At 40.3% G+C, this 26225-nt stretch overlaps 3 protein-coding genes and 1 long non-coding RNA gene across 7 annotated transcripts in view; 2 read left to right on the plus strand and 2 right to left on the minus strand.

The window, feature by feature from the left end:
- znrf3 (zinc and ring finger 3) overlaps positions 1-15033 on the plus strand; it is an 83054-nt gene extending 68021 nt beyond the window's left edge. For 2 of the 3 annotated variants that reach the window (XM_088434772.1, XM_088434788.1), the window contains exons 3-8: positions 4606-4680; positions 4830-4961; positions 6387-6497; positions 7394-7564; positions 9829-9931; positions 10984-15033. In XM_088434772.1, the coding sequence (XP_088290898.1) occupies positions 4606-4680; positions 4830-4961; positions 6387-6497; positions 7394-7564; positions 9829-9931; positions 10984-12530 (2139 nt within the window). In that variant the 3' untranslated portion in view covers positions 12531-15033. The remainder of the gene's footprint in view (positions 1-4605; positions 4681-4829; positions 4962-6386; positions 6498-7393; positions 7565-9828; positions 9932-10983) is intronic. The other variant, XM_088434781.1, reaches the window with a different exon arrangement.
- A 1297-nt stretch (positions 15034-16330) lies between these two features.
- coq5 (coenzyme Q5, methyltransferase) lies at positions 16331-20934 on the plus strand. Its single transcript, XM_088426699.1, has 7 exons — positions 16331-16534; positions 16969-17118; positions 17587-17811; positions 18518-18624; positions 19670-19758; positions 19839-19950; positions 20500-20934. The coding sequence occupies exons 1-7, from the start codon at positions 16333-16335 to the stop codon at positions 20599-20601; spliced, it is 987 nt and encodes a 328-aa protein (XP_088282825.1). The 5' UTR covers positions 16331-16332; the 3' UTR covers positions 20602-20934.
- Positions 17145-21989, minus strand: LOC148429259 (uncharacterized). Its single transcript, XR_015867109.1, has 2 exons — positions 21539-21989; positions 17145-17805 (listed from the first exon to the last, which is right to left on the minus strand). It is a non-coding gene; the product is annotated as an uncharacterized LOC148429259 (long non-coding RNA).
- Positions 21990-24547: 2558 nt separating this feature from the next.
- The window catches only part of kremen1 (kringle containing transmembrane protein 1), a 55251-nt gene continuing 53573 nt past the window's right edge, over positions 24548-26225 (minus strand). For both annotated transcript variants that reach the window (XM_088426698.1, XM_088426697.1), the window contains exon 9: positions 24548-25752. In XM_088426698.1, the coding sequence (XP_088282824.1) occupies positions 25572-25752 (181 nt within the window). In that variant the 3' untranslated portion in view covers positions 24548-25571. The remainder of the gene's footprint in view (positions 25753-26225) is intronic.

Here is a 26225-nt window from a genome sequence, read left to right on the forward strand (position 1 = left end):
CATTTTTTAACCCTCCTTTAGCCAAACACATGAGAAAAATTGGGGTAAAATTGTATAAACTCCTTGGACTGATTGTCTGGACTCCAAAATTATGTTATGGAGATTGAATGAGTTCATGAGAAGCCACTAAAATTCTGGATCTACTCACTCCAAAAGCTATATTAGTATGCATTTTTTCCCTGAAATCTCTGTGCTTGGGGTTTTTGTGGTACTAATACATTTTCCTGCCGTTTATTCCACAGATTTGCCAGTTTTTGTCTCGTAAGATTACATATTTAGTTGTTATCATGGTTGAATTGTATGCTTAATATTCTGACTTTTTACGTACTTGATATGATGACATTAAATGATGACATTTCATGAATTATTTCTACGTAACGCATATATTATACTAGTGGCCAAATAAAAGTTGTGCTTGTTTTTCCCTGTTGCCATCATGCACAGAAAAGACCAAGAAAGGCAAAGACAAAGCAAAAAAAAAAAAACACACACACACGAGTTTAAGCACAGAGTAGATGGCACGACATATTGCTATGTTTGCATTTTGGGGGGAAACTGTGGCTGAACAAGAGAAAGAGAGGAGCGACCACATATAAGAAGATCCATGAGAGAAAAGTATGCCTTTATCTTTTAATAAAGCCAGAAGGCAACATGGAATTATGGCGTAATAGCAGTACGCAGTCCTCTGAAGACTTAATTGCCTTAATTATAGCGGCAGCGGCGGGCGGCGGAAGACGCACTAGACCAAAGTAGGAGCAAAAGTAAAACAGTGAGAGCGGAAGCAAGGTGCAAGCCAGGTGTGCAAATGCGACTGCATTCGTTTGCACACTTAGATGTTCAGTGGATGAAGATGGGGGGGGGTCGGGGAGCGGCGAGTGAAAGCATCCCACACTGGCAGCTTGGCGTGGGGAACTCTAAAGATAGCTTTCATTTTCCTCGCCGTCTAGACTCCGCAGCCGGCTGCTCTTTTTGCGGGTGCGGTTTTCGTCTTCTCGGCCCAGGGGAAGGAAGATTGCGCGCTTGGGCCGCCGAGCCTGCGGGAAATTGGCATAGCTGCCCCCCCCCCCCTCCCCAAACCCAGGCCGGACACGACTAAGTGAAACTCTGGGCCATACCTGTCGTCACATGTTGAGGATTAATTATCCACAACTTCAAAGCTTTGATGAAAATATTCCCAGTGGGGCAGTGTGGCTTGTGCCCCTGTGAACTCTGCCTAGCAACAAATGACTAAGGAAAAAAACAGATCAACAGCAAACATGCATTCTCCACTCATAAGCAAATATTTTTAATGCTTTGTGAAAAACATGTAATATTTTAGGAGTTTACTCAATTGTGTCGTCTAGTTTATGTACAGGTATTGCTGCAATGTCAGTATTAAACTGCCCCCTGGTGGCCAAGACACACTTACCACAAGAGCCACACAATTCAATAATCATGATTCACAAAAATAATCTTCTATTTTAATATATTATTACTGTATTTATATTTTTTGCTTTTATTTCTGCGATATACAAATAGATGCAAGGACATGCACACCCCACACAGGAAGGCCGGAACCGCACAGTCATCTTTCAACAGTGCGCATTGTCTACTCATCACTTGTTTTCACATACTTCTATTACAATTTGAACCTTTTGACTGCTGGAAAATGAAAGTTTAGACCTTAATGAGGTTGTTTAAAACAAAACAACAACAAAATATAGACATCTGTAATTTATATATATATATATATATATATATATATATATATATATATATATATATATATATATATATATGAAATATGAATCCTATTTTTTCTCATAAGAGTACATCACAATTGTTGCAGTTTTGGGATATTACATAATTATGTAAGATATTGTATACTGTATATTTGTGTATAAATAAGTAAAAAAAGCTCCAATAACTCTTTCACTAGAATAAGCCGGTTTTATATCGCCAAATCGCAACTTTTATTCTCCAAAATGTTCAACATTTTTTAGAATTGTTTCAATTCTTGTAAAAATATACATGTCAAATTAAAAACAACATACAAGAGAAAAGTATTATTTTGACCTGTATTCATAAGTGGATTGTTAGCAAATGCTTCCTAAAACTTATTTTGTAAAATATTCTAGTCGTATGTAAATTTCAATTCAAAATTCTGCCAAATCTATTTTTACGGGTGACAACATTGTCTAGTCAAGTCCTGATTCACAGTTCAAAGTATGTCTTCCCGAAAGAAAGCGCCTTCTCACTTTTTGGGCTGAGTCTTTTTTTCTTTTCTTTTTTTTTTAATATTCTTTTTTTGTTTCAAGTCAAGCCAGATCGCCTGCAGGGGCATTTTTGTTGTCGTCAGGCAAGTCACTGCACTGCAGATTCTTGAGGAGGGAGCTCGTCTTCGCCTTTTTCTTCTTTTTTTTTTTCTTTTAAGTGTCTCAGCCACAGCTATTAATTATTAACTGGGAGAGCCGACATCAAAGCGGCAGACTAGTGCCAAATTAAGTGTGTGTGTGCATGTCTGTGTGAGAGACTGTATGTGTGTGTAGGGAAACTGGGTGAGAGGGAAAAGAAGCAACGCTTTTGAACTTTTCAAGTGCAAGGAGGCGGCAAGCAGGAACAGAAATGAAAAGTGCGCGGAAGTTGCCGGAAACAAGTCGACAACAAGTGGAATCGGCTGTTCCTAATATACGTATAGGCCGCTTTAGGTCGTTAAATTAGCAAAGGCAAAAAATGTTAATTGAATATTGAGAAGACTTCTTCAAAAGGATTTTTTTGTGTAGTGTAACGTCTCGTAAAAGGAAGACTCGTAAAATTTATTTTGTTTTGCTTCATATCTTACAGCTTTATCCTAGTAAAATTCCGATGTTTTTTTTTCTATTAAAATTTTATTTTGTGATTTTAAGAGAGTGGATGACGAAACGTCACACAAAAATGGCATCTTGCTCATTTCTTCTAACTTAACAAAATAAATACACCACATATTAATCACGTGGACGACAATACAATAGTAGGCTTTTATTTTGAAGTCCACCTTGGTAACTGTGCTAGCAGAGTGGCTAGCTTGAGTCCTCGTGACTCCGGCCAAACGTTTCTCATTTTCTGTTTTCACTTTCAGCCTGACGCAAACATTCATTAGATGTTTTCAGTTAGAAATAGGGAAAATTTATTCTGGGAAACTAAAAACAAAAGTACGTAAACAAAAGTCATTCCATATGCAAATTTGTGCATCAAACCCCCAGTAAGAGGGACTCAAGTGTAGTTTTCTAGTTAGTATCGCGACTTCATTCTAACACTGGCACCTTTTTTTTCTCCATAAAGTGTGACTGTTTAGTCTCATAATTTTCAAGCTTTCTTCTGGTGATCTGTGGATTTTGTTTTTTCATGCTCATGTTCCAACTCTATCCATCCTCTTGAGTGTGACAAATTGCTGCAAGCGTGCGACAAGAACAAAGTGTTACGGCGTCGGCAGCCGATGGCGCCGCCACTGCTCCGTTCCACTTCCTCCCATGTGACTGGCAAGCGGCCTCTTTTTTTTTAGCGGCGTCCGCCCTCCGTCTGTCCGTGCGTCTTCCTAGCCTGCAGCGACCATCAAGTGAAGCTGGCGTTGGCCCAAGGCCACTCCATAATTCCAGGATATCATCTCCTTTCGCATCACATCAAAACATTGGCCTTTTCCGCAACTGACTTTCTTCTGGCTTCTGATTGGTTGTTTATGGTTTATTACTTTTCCTTGATTCTTGATATGTCATATATTTATTCCAGTAAAATTACGATTTTTTTTTTTTGTATTATGGCTAGTCTTTTAAAATTCTTACACTTTTCCTTAGTATTACCATATCCGTGCAAGAGTCTGTCTTACATTATCAAATTATTACTTTATTCTTAAGAAAGTACATTTTTTTTCCTGGTAATCATTCATATTTTATTCTCATTAATTTTTAAAATTAAAATTACAACTTTGGCCCTGTTGTACTCTACTTTAATACAAATGGAGGTTGGTTTTTTTTTTTTTTTATCCTAGCAATTTTGTGATATTTTGAGTTTATTCCTTTAACACTATTTCAAAATTATGACTTTTTTCTTGAACATTTCCCTGCATTTTCCACCTTGTGTATTTTTTTTTATTATTTTAGCTTTTTTTTTTTTACCTGTAATGTAATAACTATGTTCTCGTTGAAATCCCGGTTTGTATTGCTTTTTTCACTCACTACACTACAACTGTGTCATAAGAGTTAACGCTTTTTTTTCTTGCTGTCATTACGTTTTCTGTTTTCCTTATGGACTTAGTTTTTTTCCTTTATTAATGTAAGATGATGACTTCATTCTCATCAAGTTATGTGTTCTGTCTTCCTTTCCCAAACAAAGACAGGTTAAAATAGCAAAAATAGCTTTGGAAATTCCTCCAGTACACTTAGTCTCTATTATATTCATGTTGGTACGTCGAATATTACTGCTTATGTGGCTTTCTTTTCTACTTGTTGCTTCTGTCACCACGTGTGCTGTGCCTCTGATGGAGAGCTCCCCCTAGTGTATATCTTGTAAAAGTCACCTTAAAACAAAGCTTGTTGATATGGGTTGCTTGTGTGTGTTAAGTCATCCGAATGTTTGTTTGTGTGTTTTCAGGCCAAAAGAGCGGTGCAGCGAGGAGCTACTGCCGTCATTTTCGATGTGTCGGAAAACCCGGATGCCATCGACCAGGTTGGTGCATGTGTATAATATATCTGATTTTAATAAGTGTACTGTGAAGGCAACATCAAATTCCAATCTCAAATTTATCTGCTGTACCTGATGAGATGCTCGTGCAGATTGGGCACCTAATGTGCTGCGGTTATCCTTGTGTGTTTCAGCTCGACCAGGCGGCAGACGACCCCCTCAAACGTCCCGTGGTCTACGTGAAGGGCAACGACGCCGTCAAGTTGATGAACATCGTCAACAAGCAGAAAGTGGCGCGCGCCAGGATACAACACAGACCCCCCAGGGTAAAATCAGAAAACCCTCACCCCCCCAAAAAAGGACAACCATACGTTCACATTGTTGTATTAAATGATTGACTGATGTTAAATGAATTCTAAATAATGAAATCAAAGTCTGTTATTTTATTGGCAAAATGTACTGTTTTTTGTTTTTGTGATTCCTAAAATGATACTGTAAAAACATCTAAAAAAAACAAACATCTCTTAAAATTAATATAAAATAATGTGGAACAATGTGGAAAAAATAAGCAGGTCCAATAATTCCTTTTTTTTTTTAACCAAAAATTTATTTTATGGAAACATCTGCGTCCCTCAATATAATTTGATCTTAAATAATTTCAAACAATATTCAGTTCAAAAGATATTCAATTAAAAACATTCAAAAATATGGTAAAAATTAAAATTTGCACAAAAATGTAAATAAATGAAATATTGTATGTATTTCATAACAAATTCAACCTCCCCCATACTGAAAAAAAGTACCACATGAAGCCATCTCAGTAAATGGCACGATAACCAGAAAAACAAACCGCAGTTTCCTTTTTATCTGAATTTTTGGCAATTGAGTGGTAACTCTAGTTACCAAAGACTCTACCTACGAAAAATTCAGGTTACAAAAAACATTTTTTGGTGTATAATAATGAGACACGAGATACCCGCGCTCACTCAAAACAAGAACGTAATGTATTACATCATCATCACCCGCCACGACTCCCCTCTGCTGCTCGAGCTGATAATTCTAAAATGTATTTGTTACAGTTTTTGATGCATTTCTTTGTATTTCATTAATATGCTGGCTTCTCCACAAACAAAAGACACTTGTGTGGTTTCATCCACACATTCCACCAACAATTCTCACCTTAGAACTAATCAACATAAAATTGACATTAACTACAGCTAACATTGTACATATTCACATAAAAACATAAATACCACTTTGGGCTCCTGTAAGCACGCCGCTGAACACTTCCTCTTGAATCGCTAGGTAACTAGCGTGCCGTTGCGTGCCACTTAGCGACGTTAGCCCATTAGCAAGAAGGCTGAACAACATAACACACAGGAAGTACTTTGCATTCACCTTAAACTAAAATAAACTTACATCAAAATGATACAAAAGCAAATATTATTGCTCCTGTGGACTTGTAAATGATGTCAAGATCTGGAAGTGTCAAATAACAATGTACAAATAAAACGACGTGAACAAAGTTCTCCTCACACACCGCCAATCTGCTAGCATCAAGGCAAACAAATGAACTGCTACAATTAAAAAGTTTTTGGGGGGCTTGGAACGGATTAGGCTATTTACATCTAAAAATGACTGCTAGAACTAATAAAGTCAACTAAATTAATTCTGTAAGTAGTAGTACCACTGTATTTACCTATTGAAATGAATATTTGCACTGTGTTGTGGTTGTGGGCGATTTTGCGCAGCAGCCCACCGAGTACTTCGACATGGGCATCTTCCTGGCCTTCTTTGTGGTGGTGTCGCTCGTCTGCCTCATCCTGCTCGTCAAGATCAAGCTCAAACAGAGGAGGAGTCAGGTACGCACGCACACAGTCGCTCAGCGACTTATGCTTTTGTCTTCTTATACTTCAGGCGGCGGCGCCCGCTCATTCATTTTCATTCATGTCATATTTTTATTCATTCCTTTAACTGGCACCGATGACAGCTTATTTTAGCCCGCGTGCGTGCTTGCGTGTGCGAAACTCTTGTGACTTTTGACTTCTTAATTATCAGCTCTCAACGTGTCTCTTTTATTAATTTGCAGAACAATAGTACTATAAAACATTATGAGCACAAGTATATTTTTACCTCATAAAAAAGGTTGTTAATGTCACCAAATTAGTCTTAACTGCATTCATTGCATTCTTTTTCAGCCACATATGGTGTTTTATAGTATATAAGTATATACAGACAAAATGTGTGTGTGTGTGTGTGTATGTATGTGTGTGTATATATATATATATATATATATATATATATATATATATATATATATTTAGTTGCCATCATTATTGTTTGGTATCTTTTACCATAAAATAAATTACTGTAAATTCACTCAAAACACACACCCTACATTCTATGTTAATGTTACTCATTTGCAACCTCAGAGAATAAAATGTATAAATGCACCATCTAATTATATGGCACACTAATATAAAAATGACTTGTACACATAATATTTGTGGTGGTTAATTTTAGCATTCTATAATAAATATAAAGGCTATAGTTCATCTAATTATTAATTTTATGCTAAAACCCCACAAAGTGTCATTATATACAGTATGTGAGATTGACCAATGCAGATTTAAGTTGTTCAATGTGTTCAGCAAATTTCCAGCTTAAAAAAAAAGAAAGCAGGAGAAACAAACAGGATAGAACTTGAGTTCATTTTGAAAGCAAAAGCAATTGGGATTTCTTTTCTTTTTTCACACAGAGCTCCATGAACAGGATGGCCAGCCAGGCGCTGGACAAAATGGAGACGCGCAAGTTCAAGGCCAAAGGCGGCAAAGTGGCCCGCGAGAGCGGCTGCGGAGCGTCGGACTCGCTGAGCAGCAGCTCCACGTCCGACTGTGCCATCTGCCTGGAGAAGTACATCGATGGAGAGGTACGCCCCCACGTTCTTGAAAATTATATACTATGCATGGGGGTAGCCAGAGGTGGCCATTTTCCACTTTTTTGCTGATCCTTTAGTCGCTCCCCCCGTCATGGTCGCTCTGCCATTTCAAAACATCGCTTACATTTCCTGGTTTACAGCCAATCAGTGTGAGATTTTCAATTTGCAACGTGTGCATTGGCTACTTGAATGGAAAGGCAAACAGAATGCTTCCCTCAACTATATGCAAGCAATTTATCCATTCACATTATATTTAAAAAACAAAATAGCACAAAAATCTCTTGATACTTATTTCAAATCATTCCTTTTTACTTTAGCTCTTTAGCTCTGTACAATGAATGCACTGAGCAACATTGTATGCATTATGCAGTTTTTTTTTGCACATCTCTGTCTGTCAAAAGTTCGTACTTTTGTCAATGACTGAAAACTATAATCTATATGGTGTGAAAACACATCATATATACACACATATATGTGTGTGTGTGTGTGTGTTTATATATGTATATATACATGTGTTTATATATGTATATATATATATATATATATATATATATATATATATATATATATATATGTATATGTGTGTGTGTGTGAGGGGGAGAGAGAGGGACAGAGAGAGAGAAAAAGAATGTGTGTGTGTGTGTGGTCTGGTTTGTTTTACTTCAGGACCTTGCAAATGCTAAAAGTGTTTTTAATAGTAAAGCAAACAAACAAAAAAACGACATGATGGCCCTTTTTAAAGCACAATGCAGTTCACTGCAGTGTCATTGCTTACTTTGTCTTTGCACATTGTGTTGCCATGACAAAGGTAAATACATCAAACTAGCTCTGGGAATTGCATTCGATTATTTCAGACTCTTTTCAGCGCACCTGCGGCAAGATAACCGGCCAGCGTATTTTTGGGATATGATCAAACACACTTCCTGTTTTCCCGCGCATGCTTAGACACAGAAAAAGAAAAAGAGAGAGAGAAAGAAAGAGAGAGAGAGACTTATTGTCCTAATCTTCCTTTGGGGCCTTTTACTGTAAGTCATCAAGTGTCCCTGAATGGTCGGTCGGCAAGACAACAAAGTCTGTCGGCGCCAGGGCTTGCGCGCAGGAAGCGGCGCCGTAAAAAGGCTCAACGGCATCAAAGGCACAACTCCAAAGATGAGTCACGACCATTTATTGGCGTGAAGAATGCTGATCATTTGGACGTTCCCAGCAACACGACGCTTTCATGTGTGGCAGTCCCCAGCGTGTCGTGACGCATTCTTGTCATAGCCCGTCGTCCCGCCACTCTGCGCTTGTGTTTTGTTTTTTTTTTTTCCCAGCTTGGCATCAAAGAGATAGTTGTTTATGATGTGCTGTGACAAATACTGGTGCATAGGCTCTCCCTAGTGGTTTGGAAAAAAAAAATACAAAATAAAACTGACAAATATTCTAGTGGAATGTAATGGCATTTACTCAAAACTGCTTGTTTTTGGGTCATTTGGGTCATTTTGGACTTTTAAACTAAATCATCTCCAAAACATTATTTTGGGTGCAGCCCACGCGGCCCGGTACCAGTTGATCCACGGTCCGTGGACCGGTGGTTGGGGACCACCGATATAGAGTGAATTATATTAATATTTAAACTAGCTGACGTTTAAACTAGCTGATCAGACAGTTATGCAAAATAAGGTAGATCAAATTGCTTATTATATTGGCTTTTATTTTTATTTTAACAATACCTTTGTATTTTTAGTAAAGTTCTGTATTTTATTTACTTTACATCATGCCATTTTTTGAATCATGTGCAATTGATTTAATTAGAATTAATTTCTCGCAAACAAAAATAAATGTTTTTTTATGTAACGAAGCATTAATAAAATGTTTTTTATGACGTGTTACTATTCTAAAATTAATCATTTAAATTACATCCATTGATAAACACATTAGTAAAATAATTTGATAATTATAAATACTATATTATATACTATATTATAATTTTATTTGATATTTTACCATATTATAATATTATATTGCTAACGTTTTGATAAGTTTAAAGCCCAAATGAATCAAGTTGCTAATTATTGTGAAATATTATCGTAGCTATTATGAATGAACAAAAATTTAAATTACAAGACAGGTACGAGAAGTTTGCCTATTGAATCTTAATGTAACCATCAGTATCAAAGTAAATGAAGCAGTCAACAGCTTTCATCTACGTCCTTCATTCCTGTGGCTGAACACTGCTTTTTTTTTTTTTCTTTTTCTTTCCATGTTCCTTTCAGGAATTGCGGGTCATTCCTTGTGCGCACCGCTTTCATAAGAAATGTGTGGACCCCTGGTTGCTCCAGCATCACACCTGCCCTCACTGCAGACACAACATCATTGGTAAGTTATTCAGTGTGTTTCACCTTGTAGCCTTGCTGGCATGCTACGTGACACAATTTTGTAACAAATCCAACACCTTCTATTTGAACTCGTCTTGCCTAGGCTGTAAATGCGTGTTGGTGTTTTCCCCACAGATACATAGTTAAATTCTGTGTAAGAAACCAAGCCCTGCTTCAGATAACAAAAGACCGTTAACTCCTGGAGGAAACGATGACCCAACTCGGGCTTTTTGTTGTTTTTGATGTGACATCAAATGAAAAGTACACAAAAAACCCCACTTGGAGGCTAAAATATTGCAAAGATTGTCAAAACATGGTGACTTTAAATATGCCACGCTGCCTTCCTTTCTAAATTCTTGCAAATGGAAGGTTGAGAGGCACACCCTATAGGTGTCAAATTTAGCCCATGTCAGGCTCATTAACTGCCATTCAAAATTGGACATATTGTAGATTTTGGACATATTGAAAACAAGATGTTTTATTGTGCATTTCCCCTTGTTTTTGCATTAATCCTTTCAACAGCAACTTGCAAACGGGGTGCAATAGAAATTTTTGTGTTTACACCCCAAAACCACCTGGTGGCGGAAGCGGTCAAACTTATGACATTTGCAAGCCTTTAAATGACTTCGATGATGGGCATTGGCCTGCACTCCCATAATGCAAAAGTCATAATAATCGAATTATGACAAAATAGATATTACTATTTCAATTTCATAAAGATATAAATATACAGAGGTTACTTTTGCCACTATTCAATTTTTACCATTTTTGTACATAAAGTTTATACACCCCAATCCCCCAACAAAAAAAAATGTTTGGATAGGACTGATGCCACTGAACATGTATTTTTATTTGACGATGTTATGACCCTTTTAAAGTCAGAGGCCATATTGAAAATAGACGTTGACTGTAAATTTTACACCGCTCCTAAAAATGTTTGAAAGGCCAGGAAACCGCCCCCCCGTGAACTGCTTCGCCTGCCACAGTTTTACATAAGCTTTTAACAGCTTCCTAATTGGATATTTTTTCAATCTTGTTTGTTTGTGTCCATAGAGCAAAAGAAGGGAAATTCAGGCCCCGCATGCATGGACCCCGGCAACCCGCTTCACGGGCGGCAACAGAGGGTGGTCCTGCCAGTCCACTACCCCGGGAGAGTGCAGCGGGCCGGCCAAATGACGGCCTACCCGACCCGTACCAGCATGGACGCTCACGGCAACGCCATCACCGTGCTGACGGTGGACCAGCACCCAGACCCTTCGGGCATGTACCCGCCCCAGGCGACGTCTTCCTTCCTGCGGAGTTACCACCCCGCCCTGCACATGGAGCACTCCCTCAACGCTCACCATTGCGGACTGGAGCACCGCGGGCCCCCCGCCTACCAAGCACAGCCGCCCCCACACCACCCAGCTTTCAAACGCCCCAAATTCCACGGCCGCAACTTCTCGCGGGCGGCATGTTTCTCCCAGTATGAAACCATGTACCAGCACTACTACTTCCAGGGCTTGACTTTCCCCCAGCAGCCCCCTGAGGGGGGCCAGGGCCCCAAGGGTCAGAATCACAAGGCCCACCACGGCAGGGCCTTCCAGCAAGGACTCCTGTACCCTACAGTGGTACACATGGCTTCGGCGTCCTCCTCGAGGCTAAGCGACGGGGGCGGCGCTCCGGGCCTGAGCTGCTACCACGGCCACCGCTCGGTGTGCAGCGGCTACCTGGCCGACTGCCCCGGGAGCGACAGCAGCAGCAGCAGCTCAGGCCCGTGCCACTGCTCCTCCAGCGACTCCATGTTGGACTGTACCGAAGTCAGCAACCAGGGCGTGTATGGGAGCTGCTCCACCTTTCGGAGCTCCTTGAGCAGCGACTACGATCCCTACGTCTACCGGAGCAAAAGTCCGTGCAGGGGTTCGACGGGGGAGGCCGGGACCGCCGTGTGCCCCTCCGCCCCCGAGGAGCCGACGTCGTCATCGGCGGGACCCTCGGGACACGACCGCCTCCAGCTCCCCTACAACTCCGGGGACCACCTGTCCAACTGCAGCTTGGAGCCCAACTACAGCAGTCGATCGTCACTGGAACCCAGGGAGAACGGCGCCCCCGAAGTGTCGGTAGCCGACAGCAGGGCGGAGGTGGGCGAGCTCGGCGCGGGGACGGGAGCGGCGTGCGCCTGCTGCTTCGAGGTGCTCACCCAGAAAGCCGAGTGCAAGGCGCAGGACTCGGAGCAGCCGCTCGGACGTTGTCCCCGGGGCTCCAAGAACTACTCGTGCCCTTCCTCTGACCCCTACGAAGGACTCCCTTGCTGTTTCTACAAGGAGATGAAGGTCCACAGGGGACACTACGCGGAGGACTGCGCCGTCAACGTGCAGTACGCCGACTCGGACGCTTGCGCGGCGCAGGGCTGCTGCGAACTCAACCAGCGAATACCTATCATCCCCGAGGACACCGATTGCGAAAGCGGCCTTTTGCCGACGGAGTCGGAAGCGCAAAACGACGACTTCTTCACCCGGGGTCGTTCGTACCCTCAGAACGAGGAGACCAAGGCTTTGTTTCCGCCTCAGCTCTCTGAAAACGCCTTGGGCCGAAGTACTGAGGGCTGTCTGGGTGTTTGAAAAACAGAATTGCAATTTGGTACCGCAGCAGTCGCTCGGTGGTTTGTAACCTTGAGTTGCCTTGCTTTCAGGTGAATGTGGTTGTGAAGAAACCTCGGCGTGTCTGCCGAAAGGCTCATTTCTGGTGAATGTGTAGGAACTTGGGGCTTTCTACTGAAATTTTCGCGCGTTCTTTCCTGTGGGCCATTAATGTCAGCGGTTCTGCGGTTCTTCCATCCAGGGTTTGACAGCTGCATCTCACACTGCCTTTAGAGCTTCGACGTACTTCCCACATCCCTCTGGAGGGTCAGAAAAGAAAAATAGATTTTAACATCCTATACATAAACCCTGCGATTGGCTGGCAACCGGCCCAGGGCGTCTACTGCCTGAAGATTGCTGGGATAGGCACCAGCAAGCCAGCAACCCTAGTGAGAATAAGCAGCTATAGATAATGGGTCAATATACTGTATGTGTGTGTGTGTTTCCCAACCAAAGTCTTATGGCATACCACAAAACTCAAGTGTTGGAAATAGAAAGCAGTTGATGTCCAGTGGAAACCTTGCAACCCTAAAAATGTCGATTTTTCAGGAATGAAGTGAAAATTGTGTGTCACCCTCATGGCCGACCAGCTCCTTCTGCAACCAAAGCATTACAGTTACACTATCTATATATACCAGTGAGCCAAACCATTTTTACTCATTTTTGTTTTACACACTTTAAATGGGGGAATCTGTGAATATAACAGACCATGTGAAAACTGATCATTTGTTCTGATTTCTGAGGAGAAAAAAAATATTTGATCATATTTGGACATGTGATGTTTCCACCTGACAACAACGATAATGTTGAAATAATAACAATCCTTTCTCAATTCAATCCAAAGTAGCCTCGGCCTGTTGAGATGTACACAAACCTACTGCTAACAGTTGAATGGACCTTCTGCCATTTTGTGGAGAAGTATTTACATCATTCTTACATCATTCAGATGAAGAAAGAAAGACAAACAATTTTCAGAGCATTTAAATGAAACGTGATCATTTCATTTAACACGTGGTTGGGAATCACCGATGCACATAGAAGAAATGTGAAAGCACAAAGTGTTCTTAGCATCTTGCGGTTTAGTGTATTTTCATCATAAGTGAAACCAGCTTCAGGGGCTCAAGATTGAAATGACAGTTTTTCATGGATCACTCAAATGCTCTAAATATACAAGACTAAAAACATTTTCTTTTGAAATTGAGACTTAACCCCCACCCCTCCACACACACACATCACATCAGCACCACCCACCAACACCATTAGAAAGCGCCCGACAGTTTTTCCAGGAGACGTGACAGCTCGGATGGAAAGCCGTTTGAACATTTATTCAATATCCTAAAGGTCCGCATGTACTAGTATGCTCCTTGTCCTTCCGAATAAGAAAATTCAGTGCACTAGTAAGGTGTCACGAGAAAAAATGTGAACCTTATCCCATTCCCCGCCAGTTTAGTTAAAATGGATCCTTGACATCTATACTTGTCGAGGGCAGCCAATCAGTTAAAAAAGAACCGGGGCAAGCACTTAAACAGTAACGGGTTGCAATTTCATCACTATTTGCAAGCAAGGAGAAGGTTGCCGTTTATAAGTTTTATTCCCGCGAAATGTTTTCTTTCCAAAGTTATATGGCATTTACTCAAAACCCCCGATCTAATTGAACCCCCCCAAGTCCATTTGGACGATACTTAAAGCACACAAAAACAATTTTCTTCTAAGTTAGGACAAGGACACGCATTGAGCCAGCGATTGGCTAAATGCTAAAAGGGTTTTTGCCGTCAACGAGGTTGCATCAAAAGGCCAAAGCAAAAGTCTATGTCAAAAGGGTATCTTTTTGTACCGAAAGAAAACAAAACGATGCAGTCGTAACACAATACACATTCTTGCCTTTCTGTTTGTCCGTGCTGTTTCTATGAAATATACACACACCTCACAAACATGGAGAGGACAGGCTTCCCAAAATGTTGCCTTTTTGCATAGCGATACGGTATGCAAACATAACACTTTTGTTGCTGTTGTTTTTTGGGGGTACGCGAGTCATTATTTAATGTTTGTTTGTATTGTTTGTAGCACTTAAGAAGATGAAAATGTGTACAAATTAATATTTTGTATTTTTTTCTAAAGAAAGAGTATAATTATTTGTCCGTCATACAGTACCATTTACAAATTTTTATGAGAAAGGCTAGACATCAATCTTGTGTATATTTGTGTACCTGTATAGCAAAAGGCATTTCATGAATGGAAATATGTTCTCTGAATATTTATTTACTAATATATTTATCTTGAAGCCATGTCTTATGTTCAGAGTTTATCGGAGAGACAACGGAAATCACTTACGTGCGTGAGACTTTGTATATACATGCTCATTCAGAATTGCACACGAGATGAGATGATTCAATCTTCTGACCAAAAAACATTTGAAAACTTTAGTACCGTACAGTTTTGTAATTACCAGTGTACAAAGATCTGTCAAATATACACTTTTATTCAACTTGTCTCGTCTTCCTCTTTGCCGCTGCACAAAACCGACAGAAAAGGCTTCCCCAAACTCTAAACACAAATTTCTAAACTTAAGCTGAGGTTAAAACCCTGCTTTGAAACCCTAACTTTACTTTTAAACCCTAATTTGAAACTGTAACCTGAATTTGAGCCATTACTTTGAAATACTAACCCATTGACATTATAACCCTTGTTGGTTTAGTTTGAAGTTTAGTTTCAAACCTTAGCCCAAATCTGAAATCCAAATGTAGTTTAAAACCTCACTTTGAAACCCTACCTCTGGTTTGAAGTTTAGTTTAGTTTTAAACCCTAATTTGAAACCTTAATGGAATGTAAAACCCTAATTTTAAACCCTTCTTCTGAATCTAACTATGGTTTAAAGCCCAAATTCAAAACCCACACCATTTGAATTGCTCGTTTGAAACCCTATTTTAAAACTGTTATGTTGCTGATTTGAAACATTGTAATAAAACATAACCTGTTTGAAACGTCAAACACTATTTTCAAAACTTTCTGGATGGAAGAGTGGTTAGCGCATCCGCCTCACAGTTGAGTGACTCGAGTTCAAATCCACCTGGCTCCGGCCTTCCAGTGTGGAGTTTGCATGTTCTCCCTGAGCCTGCATGGGTTCTCTCTGGGCACTCCGGCTTCTTCCCACACTCAGATTGGCTGGCAAACAGTTCAGGGTGTTCCCTACCTACTGCCCCAAGTCAGATGGATTAGGCACCAGCAAGCCTGCAACCCTTGTGAGGATAAGTGGTTCTAGAAAATGGATGGATGTTTGAAACCTGAACCCTGCTCTGAAATCATTTCTTGGAATCTTAACCCTTACTGAAACATGACTTTAAAACATTATTTTGTAACCTTAATCTTAATTTAAAATTACAAAGAAAAACAGTAACAAAAACGAAATGCAAATTTCAATGAACAAAAACTAAATGAAAATGTCAATTTAAGTGTCGTTTTGATTTTTTTTTTTTGGGGGGGCCTCTTTTTTCACATTTTCTATTAATGTTTTTAAAAGCATAATATAAAAAAATCTATCTATCTATCTATCTATCTATCTATCTATCTATCTATCTATCTATCTATCTATCTATCTATCTATCTATCTATCTATCTATCTTTGATCTGTAACTATTTTTAAGATTTAAATATTTATCTATTTTTCAAGAATAAAGTTTTACATTTCCCCAAATAAAATATGCACATTGTGAAGACGGCGATTACTGACTTTAGGTCGCCTTTTGATGACGCAAGCATGACGCAAAATGGAGTCGCATCAGTCAAGATGGCGGCCTCCGTTCGGCTACTGGTCCGAAGAGCTCTTCGTCGATCCTCCTCGGCCGCCTTCTTCTCTGGGTCGCTCGGTTGGCACCCATCGCCTCGCTGTGGCGCGCCACCGTTCTGTCGAAGTTTTGGCGATGGAGCCGCGGAAAAAAACACTCATTTCGGCTACGAAACTGTCCCGGAGGCCGAGAAAGCGAAGAAAGGTGAGTTGACATTTCATGAAACTGTCGCTGTCAATTACCTACCTATCAATTACTTGCATTTAAAGTCTCTTACATTCCCGAAAGACTAAAAGCTGAGATATTTTTGCAACTATTCCAAAATATCGCTTTCGAATTTAGTTTTTGAGTCGACAATTTTACTCTGATTTCCTACCAATTAGAATAGCGTAAACTATACCCGATGTCAAAAATAAACTGCACTCCCACGAGTTTTATAATTTATTAGCAGCCATGGAAAACAAGTCAATTAAAAATAACAATCTCTCCAAATATGTGTGGTTTTTGCTGCAATTTATAGTGCCGGATTTTAGGGTCGAGTAAATTTTTTTGGAATAGCAGATTAAAAACATGCCCGAATTCGTTTTGTCGGTAGAATATGTGTGTCATGGCATTTGCACATGTTGTCTTTGTTGTAGTGTATAAGGTGTTTGAGAACGTGGCCCAGAAGTACGACGTGATGAACGATGCCATGAGTCTGGGCATCCATCGTCTGTGGAAAGACGCGCTGCTGCATGTTATGCACCCTCAGCCCGGGGCGCTGCTCCTGGACGTGGCCGGCGGAACAGGTGCGCCACAACATCAAAAGCGACCATCTTGACGGCTCAAATTAAGCCACAAAACCTTAATTAAGTTGGCTCGACAACATACACAAATGTTCAGTTCTGGAAAGATTAAACACAAATGTGATGAGCTTAAAAGTGAAATACAACTGATTGTACTCCCTAGGTAGTGATGCTTTTATGAACCACTAGAGGGAGCTGGCGTACCAGCCTGTTTGTTCTGTGTAGGTGACTCCTGAGAGGTTCAAGAAAAGACACACTACTTGCAAAATGTTTTTTTTTTTCTAAACAGAGTACAGTTTGAAAAAAGCTAGAAATGCCTTCTTTAATGTAATGTTTTTTGCGCAGTTTTGATAATTTGTTTTTGTAGCACCGGCGCTGGCATGAAATGAGGCCTCCAAAATAAAATTTAAAAAAAGCTGAAAGTAGACGAGGTAGTCGTACTGTAGCTAATGATGCGTCCTCTTGCGGCAGGCGACATCGCCTTCCGTTTCTTGGACTACGTGGCCTTCCAAAAAGAGCGGCGGGCCAGGCGGACGGACGCGCAGACGCCGTCCCGTGACGAGGGCGAGGAGGGCGAGGAGGGCGAGGAGGGCGAGGAAGGCGGAGCCGGCCAATCCCGGGTGGTGGTGTGTGACATCAACAAGGAGATGCTGAAAGTGGGCAAGCGGAAAGCCCAGCACAGGGACCTCGCTGATGGTCAGGACCAAAAAAAAAAAAAGAAAAAAACATGAATGCCAAAAAGGCATTTGTGGCCAATGAATGAAAGCCATATCATTCCTTTGTTTTTGAATGCAAATAATTTAGGTTTGTGTTTTAGGTTTTCTGTGTTTATGATTTTAATTTTGAATGTGTGTGTGTTTTTATTTTCATGTAACTGTTTTTGTGTGTCTCGGTTTTGTATTTGCATGTTGTTTTTGTGTCTTGTGCTTTCTTTTTCATTGTTTTTTTGGTATGTATTTTTGTATTCTTTTTTGTCTGTTTTGTCTAGTTTTTTTCTCCATCTGTTTCTGTCATTTTGCTAGTCTTTGCTAATCAGTTTTTTTGTTGTTTGTGTGTTTTTGCATGTATGTTTTGCTATTTGTGCATGATTTTTGTTTTTGTGTGCGCTTCTTTTTGAATGTGTATTTTTGATTGTTGTTTGTTTTTGTTTAGATTTTGTGTTATGTTACTGTATGTTTTTGTGGGGGGGGTCATTTTGTATATGCAACGTAGTGTGTTTTTGTTTCTTTTCATGTGTATTTGTCTTGTCTAATTTTATTTGGTTCATTGTGTATGCTTTGCTTCTATTTTTGAATTTTGTAAATATTTTTTGTGGGTCTTTGTTTTTGGTTTGTTCTTTCCTATCTGGTTTGTGTTTTATTTATGTTTTTGTGCTGTGTGTATTTTTTCTGTTGTGCGTCAGGTGTTTCGTGGGTGGTGGGGGACGCAGAGGAGCTGCCATTCGATGACAATCAGTTTGACATTTACACGATTGCGTTCGGCCTTCGCAACGTCACGCACGTGGAGCTGGTAGGTGCTTTTGTCATTTCGTTTTCGGTCATTCGTGGCATGTGAGATGTTCTCGGAAGGTTTCGGGTCGTAGCCTGGACGCGGTAGAAGTTGTATGTACATTTATGATGGTCAGCTGTACAAAAAAGATTTATGAGTTTCCTTTAATTGCATTGATAAGAAAATTAATGACATGAAAGTAATGTAGGGCTTTTTTGTTATTATTTTTTTTTTTACAAAAGTCATCTTATGGTGACTAGGTTTGATTTGACAAAAATATGAATTTTCCACAGAGAAACCCATTTTCAGATTTCAACAAACGCAACCGCCTTAGGTTCTCAATTTTCATTTCCAGGCAACCAAAAGTTTCAAAATGTAATCAAAGTGTTTGAAACTAAGGGAGTAGTACACCATGCGCACCATTGAAAGGTGGCAAAACGCTAAACTTCAGAGATTTCAACCTGGCAACGTTCAAACTACTGTAACCTTTGAGCTACTCTTGTGTACTATATATAATTAAAAGAGAATTAAGTGTTGAATTAGAATATATCAATATCTCTGTTTGAAATTTCAAAGACATAAGCCTGATTTTGTGAAAACGCTTCACTTGTATATTTTAAAAACAAACTCCCACCTGAAGTGGCCGACTGGTCTACAAAAAAAATCATCTCCAGGAAACCTGGGTTTGAGTCTCTGTAGTGTCTCCCTATGATATGTTTTTTTTTGTTTTTCCAAAATGTGATTTTGTTTGTTTTTAGGGAGACCTTTGTTGTGGTGTTTTTCTGTTTTCAGAGAACAAAATGATTGTGTATTGTAAATCTCTATGGGGGGATAGAAACAAGGCAATGATCCTGATCATTGGAATCAGGTGCTTTGGAGGAAGTTGCACCAAAATCATGTTAGTTAGGCCCCCCTTGCTGACAAAAGCACCATATGTAGTTAGCCGCTAAAAAATACGCCGATGTATCGTAAGATGTTTTTGGTTTTTAATATTTTTTTAAAGGGTTGATGGCCTGTTTTTGTTGGTTTTTTTCTTTCCTGAAAACCATCTTGTGTGTATGTTTAGGCCTTGCAAGAGGCCCTGCGGGTCCTCAAGCCCGGAGGCATGTTCATGTGTTTGGAGTTCAGCAAAGTCAGCAATCCCATCCTGGCCAGGTGAACCAAAAACCAATGAAAAATGCATGCGCACCACAAAGATCACGTAATGTTTACCCCTCCCCTTTTTTTTATGCTAGGCTGTATGACGCTTACAGCTTCCAGGTGATCCCAGTTTTGGGAGAGGTGATCGCTGGGGACTGGAAGTCGTACCAGTATTTGGTGGAAAGCATCCGCAAGTTTCCTGCTCAGGTGACTACAAAACATCTTGGCTGTCGGTGTTCCGTTTGTTTGTTTGTTTGTTTGTTTTCAATGATGTGGTTCGTTTCTTAAATATCCAAATTTGATGGAAAAATAAACTACTCGAGATTAAAGTTTTTAATCTTCTAATATGGTCATTTTCATCAGACTGTATTTCCTCTTGAAAATCACAGCTGTTTTCTCAGAAGTGCATACTATTTTTTTTAGGGAAAATACCACTAAAATGGCGTTTAATATCCATAAATCAGTTTTTTTCCTCCTCAAAACTGTAACTTAAAAGTTAGAATTTACACCCCTTAAAATAACACTTTTCAAATTTACAAAGCATAAAGTATTAAGCTTTTCAAAATCTAAATATTTAAAAAAAAATCACTTAAAAACGTCTAAAAATTGCATTTCTTGTCAAAACGTGTCTTTTTTTTCCCAACTCCAAAGTTATATTCAACTTTTTCTAATGTTTTCTCAAAAATTTAATGAAAAAAAATCTGCTATAACTTCATTGTCGTTTTTTCTTTTAATGTTTTTGTCCTCAATACGCAGGAGGAGTTGAAGGAAATGCTATTGGATGCGGGTTTTTGCGGTGTGCGCTACCACAACTTGACTGGCGGCGTGGTCGCCCTTCACTTGGGTTTCAAGCTATGACATCACCGCAGCGACCACGCCTGCTGCCTGCGTCATGGCAACAAAAGCCTCACAAGTGGCTTTTACGTGTACAATCCAGACTCAACATTTGAGAGCGCATCCAAAACAGAAAACACCTCATTTCTTGTCTGCTTGTTGGAATTAATTAATAATGTCTGTTTGTGTTATTATTTTTTTCTCCAAAATTGACTTAATAAAAGAAATCAAGTTCTGTCAAACCATGTATCAGGTGATTTCAAAGACGCTAAAAACGTTTAACCCTTGTGCACACACTTTGCAAACTATACACAATGCATTTTTTTACTCATTTATTAAATGCTTTTAAAGGTGTAATTAAAGAAATTTAGGAGTATTTTTTCCTTCAACCATTCAAAATTGTTCAGTGGCAACTGTCATTGCCAGTGACGCGACGGTGACACTTAAAGACAGTGGTCCCCAACCTTTTGATCACCGCGGCCCGGTCAACGCCTTAAATTTGGACTGCGGACCAAGGGTGCTATCTGCTCTAAAAAAACACATCATCCTTGTCACTACGCCTCAGATTTATATTGCGGACGGGGGGGGGGGGGGGGGGGGGGTGCTTTAAAAACCACATCACAAACGTATGGACGGAGTATGGTATTTTTGTCCACTTTCTTTTTAATCGCGAGAGGAGAGGGGAGGAGGGCGAGCTTGCTGTGCACTTCACGGTAGATCCGTAAAAAAGAGCATTGCTGAGAACTTTCACTTCTCTGGGATGTGACAGAGCCAATATTTTCACGGACAGCACCTTTATTCTTTGCGGCAATACTCGCCTGCCAAAAAAATAAAAGTTTCAATGTCGCAATCCAGTGACCGAGACCGTGCTAAACATTGTGCTGACAATGCTGCGCTATCGTTAGCTTAGCACAGTAACTACGGTTCAACAGTTGTTAAGTGAAGCAAACGCTGCACATACCAATTGTCCCAAGTTCTCGCTTCCGCCTTTCGACAAGCCAGGTGAGTGCTCTTGCTTGGCTCTGTTTTATATTGAAAGCTCAGCTGGCCGTGTTGGATCGCTCCCGGTGACCGCAAAGCGGCCGCCATGATTCATTCCTGCCCCCTGCGTGAGCCGTTGAATGTTCCCGAAGTTGATTGGTTGTGGCGACTCGAAACGCGGAAAAAGTAAATAAAAAATAACTTGACTCGAAAGGCGGCCATTTGCGTCGCTCCATTCGCGTCCATCGCGTCGCCCGACGTGCCTTCGCGCCCAGTCACGCGAACTCCATTGACTACAATACAAAACGCTCCGCTTGTTTGCCTCGTTCGCGTTCGGTGCACACGCACCATTAAACTAAATCATCTCCAAAACATTATTTCGTGTGCAGCCCACGCGGCCCGGTACCAGTTGTACCGGTCCGCGGACCGGGGGTTGGGGACCGCTGCTTTAAGACGTTGCCATTAATTGGTCCCTACTGCCCCCTACAGTCTCGAGGTGAAACACGAGTTGACAAAAAAATGTTGCAAAAAATCGCAGGAAACTCAATGTAGTAAATCCTATTAAAATGCATCTCAAAAATGTTAATTATTGTTTCATATGGTCCAAAATTTGGACAATGATTATTCTTGTATACAAAATCTCCCAAGTCCAGCTGCAATCACATAGAAATGTCAGAATCATTGCATTTTTAAATTTTACGTGTTTTAATCATCTGCTGGAAATTTCAGCTTCCTAGTGTTTTGTTTCCCATTGACATCATAAAAATCAAAGGAATTTCCATAATTTGTAATATAATGCCACAAGGGTTAAATTAAGGCAGTTTTGAAAAAATGAGCCTTTAAAACCATGTATAAGGTGATATTTCCTTTTTAAAAAGGCTCACTTAGCTATGCAGTCATAACAAGTCATAGTCTATACAGCTAGCTTCCAAAGGAGGGCGCCAGAGATAATAGCTAAACCTTTTGAGAATGTACTACGTCAATCATTTTATGTGGGTGTTGAGCTGTGCTTTTCAGGGGGAAGTCTTAACTGAAAATACGAATCCACATTCTTTTATGGCATCATTCAACTTTATTTTACAGAGCTCAACTATTTTTTTTTGTCATTTTGTTGCCCAGGTGCTGCAAATAGCTAATCATAAAAAATACATAATGTGTTTTAAAATTACAATCCAGGGGATTGTTAGTCGTATTCACATATTTTGTCCAGGATAATGATGATGATGATGATGATGATGATGGTGGGAGCGAGGCGCGGGGGTACGACCTCTGTGTGTGGATCTGCGAGCCATTTGCCAGATCTGATAAGCATTTGAGCGTCACAACATGTTACGCTGGGCTTGTGGCAAAATGTTTCAGGATTTCCCACGCAGACAAAAAAAAAAGAAAGAAAAACAGTCTGTAGGAAACATGCAGATTTTATTTTTGCAACCGGGACACATGAAATAAAACCAAGCAGCTACTTCACTTTTTTTTCTTTTTTTTGTGAAACTTTATCTCTCTTTTTTTTAATACAAAAGATACTTCCCGTTCACATAGAAAATAAAGAATAATTTACTGTATAAATTATAAATCTCACTATTTCTGATATGTACAATTTTATTTCATGAAGAAAAGGAAGATGACAATGAGGAAGTGGGTGGTAGTAGACCACATATTATTTGCATTTATTTGCATTACTCTGGAGGAAATACGCCGATGGTCACTTTGACTGGTCTTAAATTTGCTTAGCTTTCTCTCAAAATGACAGTTGGGAAGCGAAAACTAATTGATCCATGCTAAACAGCTTGCGCAAAAGTGCGGAAGTACGCATTTTCAGCACGAAGTGTCGTTATGTACAATATGGTCGATTTTCGTTAGCTTTTTCAAACTGTTGACGGCATTTATTTGAGTGGAGGTGTTCAGGTGATGCGATGAGGTTAAACGTCAAGTTTGTGCACGAAAGAATAAATTGCGTCAAGTGTTGTCGCCGCGGCGTGACGTTTGACATACAGTACAGTTGTTGGTGGTGTTTATTTGAGGTGAGGCATTTAAGTGTGAGTGCTCTAAGTTAAGTCTGCACTGTATTTGTGGCTTTGTGACAGTGCTAATGTGTAATATTTGGTCGATGTTTGGTTAAAAAGCAACAGTACATAGTATTTTAATTTTTCAAAGACGTCGTATTTAATTTCAGTTCTGTAGACATTTATTTGAGGCAGGTGCGAGTGCTCTGGGTAATTTAGCTAAAGTCTATACGATAAGATGTAACATCAAACTACTGCGTGATTGTGAGTGGATTGGTGTTTTTTGGGGTGAGGTTTTTAATTTTTTGTCGACATTTATTTGAAACATGGCCTTTAAGTGTGCCTGCTAAGGCTAATCTAAGTGAAGTATTCATGATAAGACGTAAAATCACGCTAATGTGTATTATTGTGCGCGGATTGGTGTTATTTAAAATACTTAAGATGTTTGGGGTGAGGCATTTAATTTGGAGTGATCTGGCTATGAGGTTTGGCATTTGCTTGGTATTAATTATTCATCATGTTTTATTAAATTGATGAACCTTTATGAACCAGTAAAAAAAAAGAAAAAGTCTTAAAAATATTATATTTATTTGAGGTGAGGTGTTTAAATATTAGCGCTCTGCAGTCAAATTTACAGATTACTGTTATATGCTATTCGCCAATACAAATATATGATTTTTTTCCTAGTGGGGTATGACACTTATTAAAGTCGGGGCATTTTTTTTCCCAATTCACATTTTGGCTTAAATTTTGTCACTGTAGTTCTGCATTTTGGATGCAAGTGCTCAAGTTATCCTTAGTAAATTTTTGTTTCACATTTGGCAATCTCTCGAAGATTCGGTACACATGTAACGGCCAACAATCACGTGTTTTGAAAAATATTTCTGTGGTCTGAGGTGTGGTAAGTGGGAACGCATGCAAAATGCTTGCTTGCAATAATATATTCTATGCCCCCCCCCCCCCCCCCCCCCCCCACTACTCTGTATTGTGATGAAATCAAAGTGCCTTCATTGCGCACGTCGGGGCCGGTTTTCTGGGTTTGCTCGCAAAATTCTTCTGTCTGTACTGGACCTAAAAATTCAAGTGCATCATGTTAAAAGTACTCTTACTATAAAAATGTACTCGTTGATTGGTCGACATGAAAAAGACTGCGTGCATATTTTTGGACAAAAGTACTGGGATGAGTGTTGCAAATTTCTATTGTGCTCAGCCTACGTTAAGTCAAGTTTGCACCTATTTGTCGTATGTTTGATTAAACGTACACGGTGTTCATATGCGGGGCACTCAAGCGCTAGTACTGTAACTATGCTAATTAAATTTGTTTATCAACCAATAAAAATGTACTTCTTATCGTTCCAAAGGGAACAAAAGGAAGCATTTGTTTGCGCTAAGGCAGTTAAGTGCGAGCGTGCGTAGTTTGGCCATATGTTTTTCTAAACATACTGCAAATATATTGAAATCCGAATTTGATGTTGACGATCAGGTGATTTTGAATTCTCATTCATTGCGAATATTGGGCGCCCCAATACTTTTGAACCAATGGCGTCGAACAAAGGATACGGAATTACCAGAGACACGACGTCACCCTCCCACCCGCGCTTCAAAGCTAATGCGAACAATATGTTCAGTAAAGACAAAGAACACAAATGAACTGGTCATTAAACGCCTCGTCACGATTATTTACAAAGGCTTAGAAAAATAAATCCTCGCCACGTAGGAGACGTGTTAGTGGAGGGAGGGGGGATATGCCGTAAGGCACTTGAAGACTTCCGCCCCGACCTCGGCGCGTGCGCTCCGACTCGTGAGCGCTCGGTCCTCCCTGAGGGCGACCGGTCGCCCCAAGAACTTTTGCATCCAAGTTACGGGAAAGCGGCACGACCCTGATGGAGGAGCGATGCCGCCGGGAAGTTGGCATCCATCTTGACAGAGGGCGCCAAACCCGCATTAGCCGCTTGTTAGCTTAGCGTCCGGCTAACCATCATGTTCAGAGGAAGCGGTGGGCCGGTAGCGCTAGTTGCCCACCAGGGGGCTGAGGTCTCCGTGGTGGTTGTGGTGATGGTGGTGGTTCTTGAGCTTCTTCTTGAACAGGGAGATGGTGGAGGGCCGGTACAGGATGATCCACGGCTCTGATGACGCGGAGGCGCTTGGGCTGCAGCTATCCGAGCCGCTCACCGTGGGGATTCGGGGAGACCTGCGTGCACAATATCGCAGAGGTTAGTCTCGGGTCCTAATCTTCAGCTTCATCGTGGCAAACGGCTCCCCCCCTAGAGGTCAAAAATATCAATTGCTTAGTAGACAAGTTACGTCGTTGATTCCTAACTGTTTGGGGGTTTTCCGAATTTTAACATTTGTTTAAAGCATTTTAAGGACCATAAGTGGTCCCTGTTAGAAAAGTTGTTGAAACAAATAATACAATCATGTTTTTGTTTTTGCTTTCAGCACATCAGATCTTTTCACCTACTTCCATCTTGCTGTTGATATAAAGTTCGTGATATTTTAAAATGTTTATTTTATGCTGTTAAAAAAATCTGTACTTTTTCTGTCTACAAGTGTTGCTGCGCCGTTTGTGCCTAAAGCAGTGATCCTTAACCTTGTCGGAGGCATTGAACCCCGCATATCCTTAGCAAATTCTCCAAATACGTTGTAAGTGAAAAACAATTTTTT

The sequence above is a fragment of the Hippichthys cyanospilos genome, chromosome 1, assembly GCF_059441005.1.
Source record: "Hippichthys cyanospilos isolate Australia breed blue-spotted pipefish chromosome 1, RoL_Hcya_1.0, whole genome shotgun sequence".
NCBI classification, from domain to species: Eukaryota; Metazoa; Chordata; class Actinopteri; order Syngnathiformes; family Syngnathidae; genus Hippichthys; species Hippichthys cyanospilos.

What these genes read in the sequence shown, in the direction of transcription:
- coq5 (XM_088426699.1), top strand. Translation starts at nt 16,333, where the DNA reads ATGGCGGCCTCCGTTCGGCTACTGGTCCGAAGAGCTCTTCGTCGATCC. An exon ending in AGCAATCCCATCCTGGCCAG is followed by an intron (nt 19,759 to 19,838) that starts GTGAACCAAAAA and finishes TTTTTATGCTAG; the next exon opens with GCTGTATGACGCTTACAGCT. An exon ending in TCCGCAAGTTTCCTGCTCAG is followed by an intron (nt 19,951 to 20,499) that starts GTGACTACAAAA and finishes CTCAATACGCAG; the next exon opens with GAGGAGTTGAAGGAAATGCT.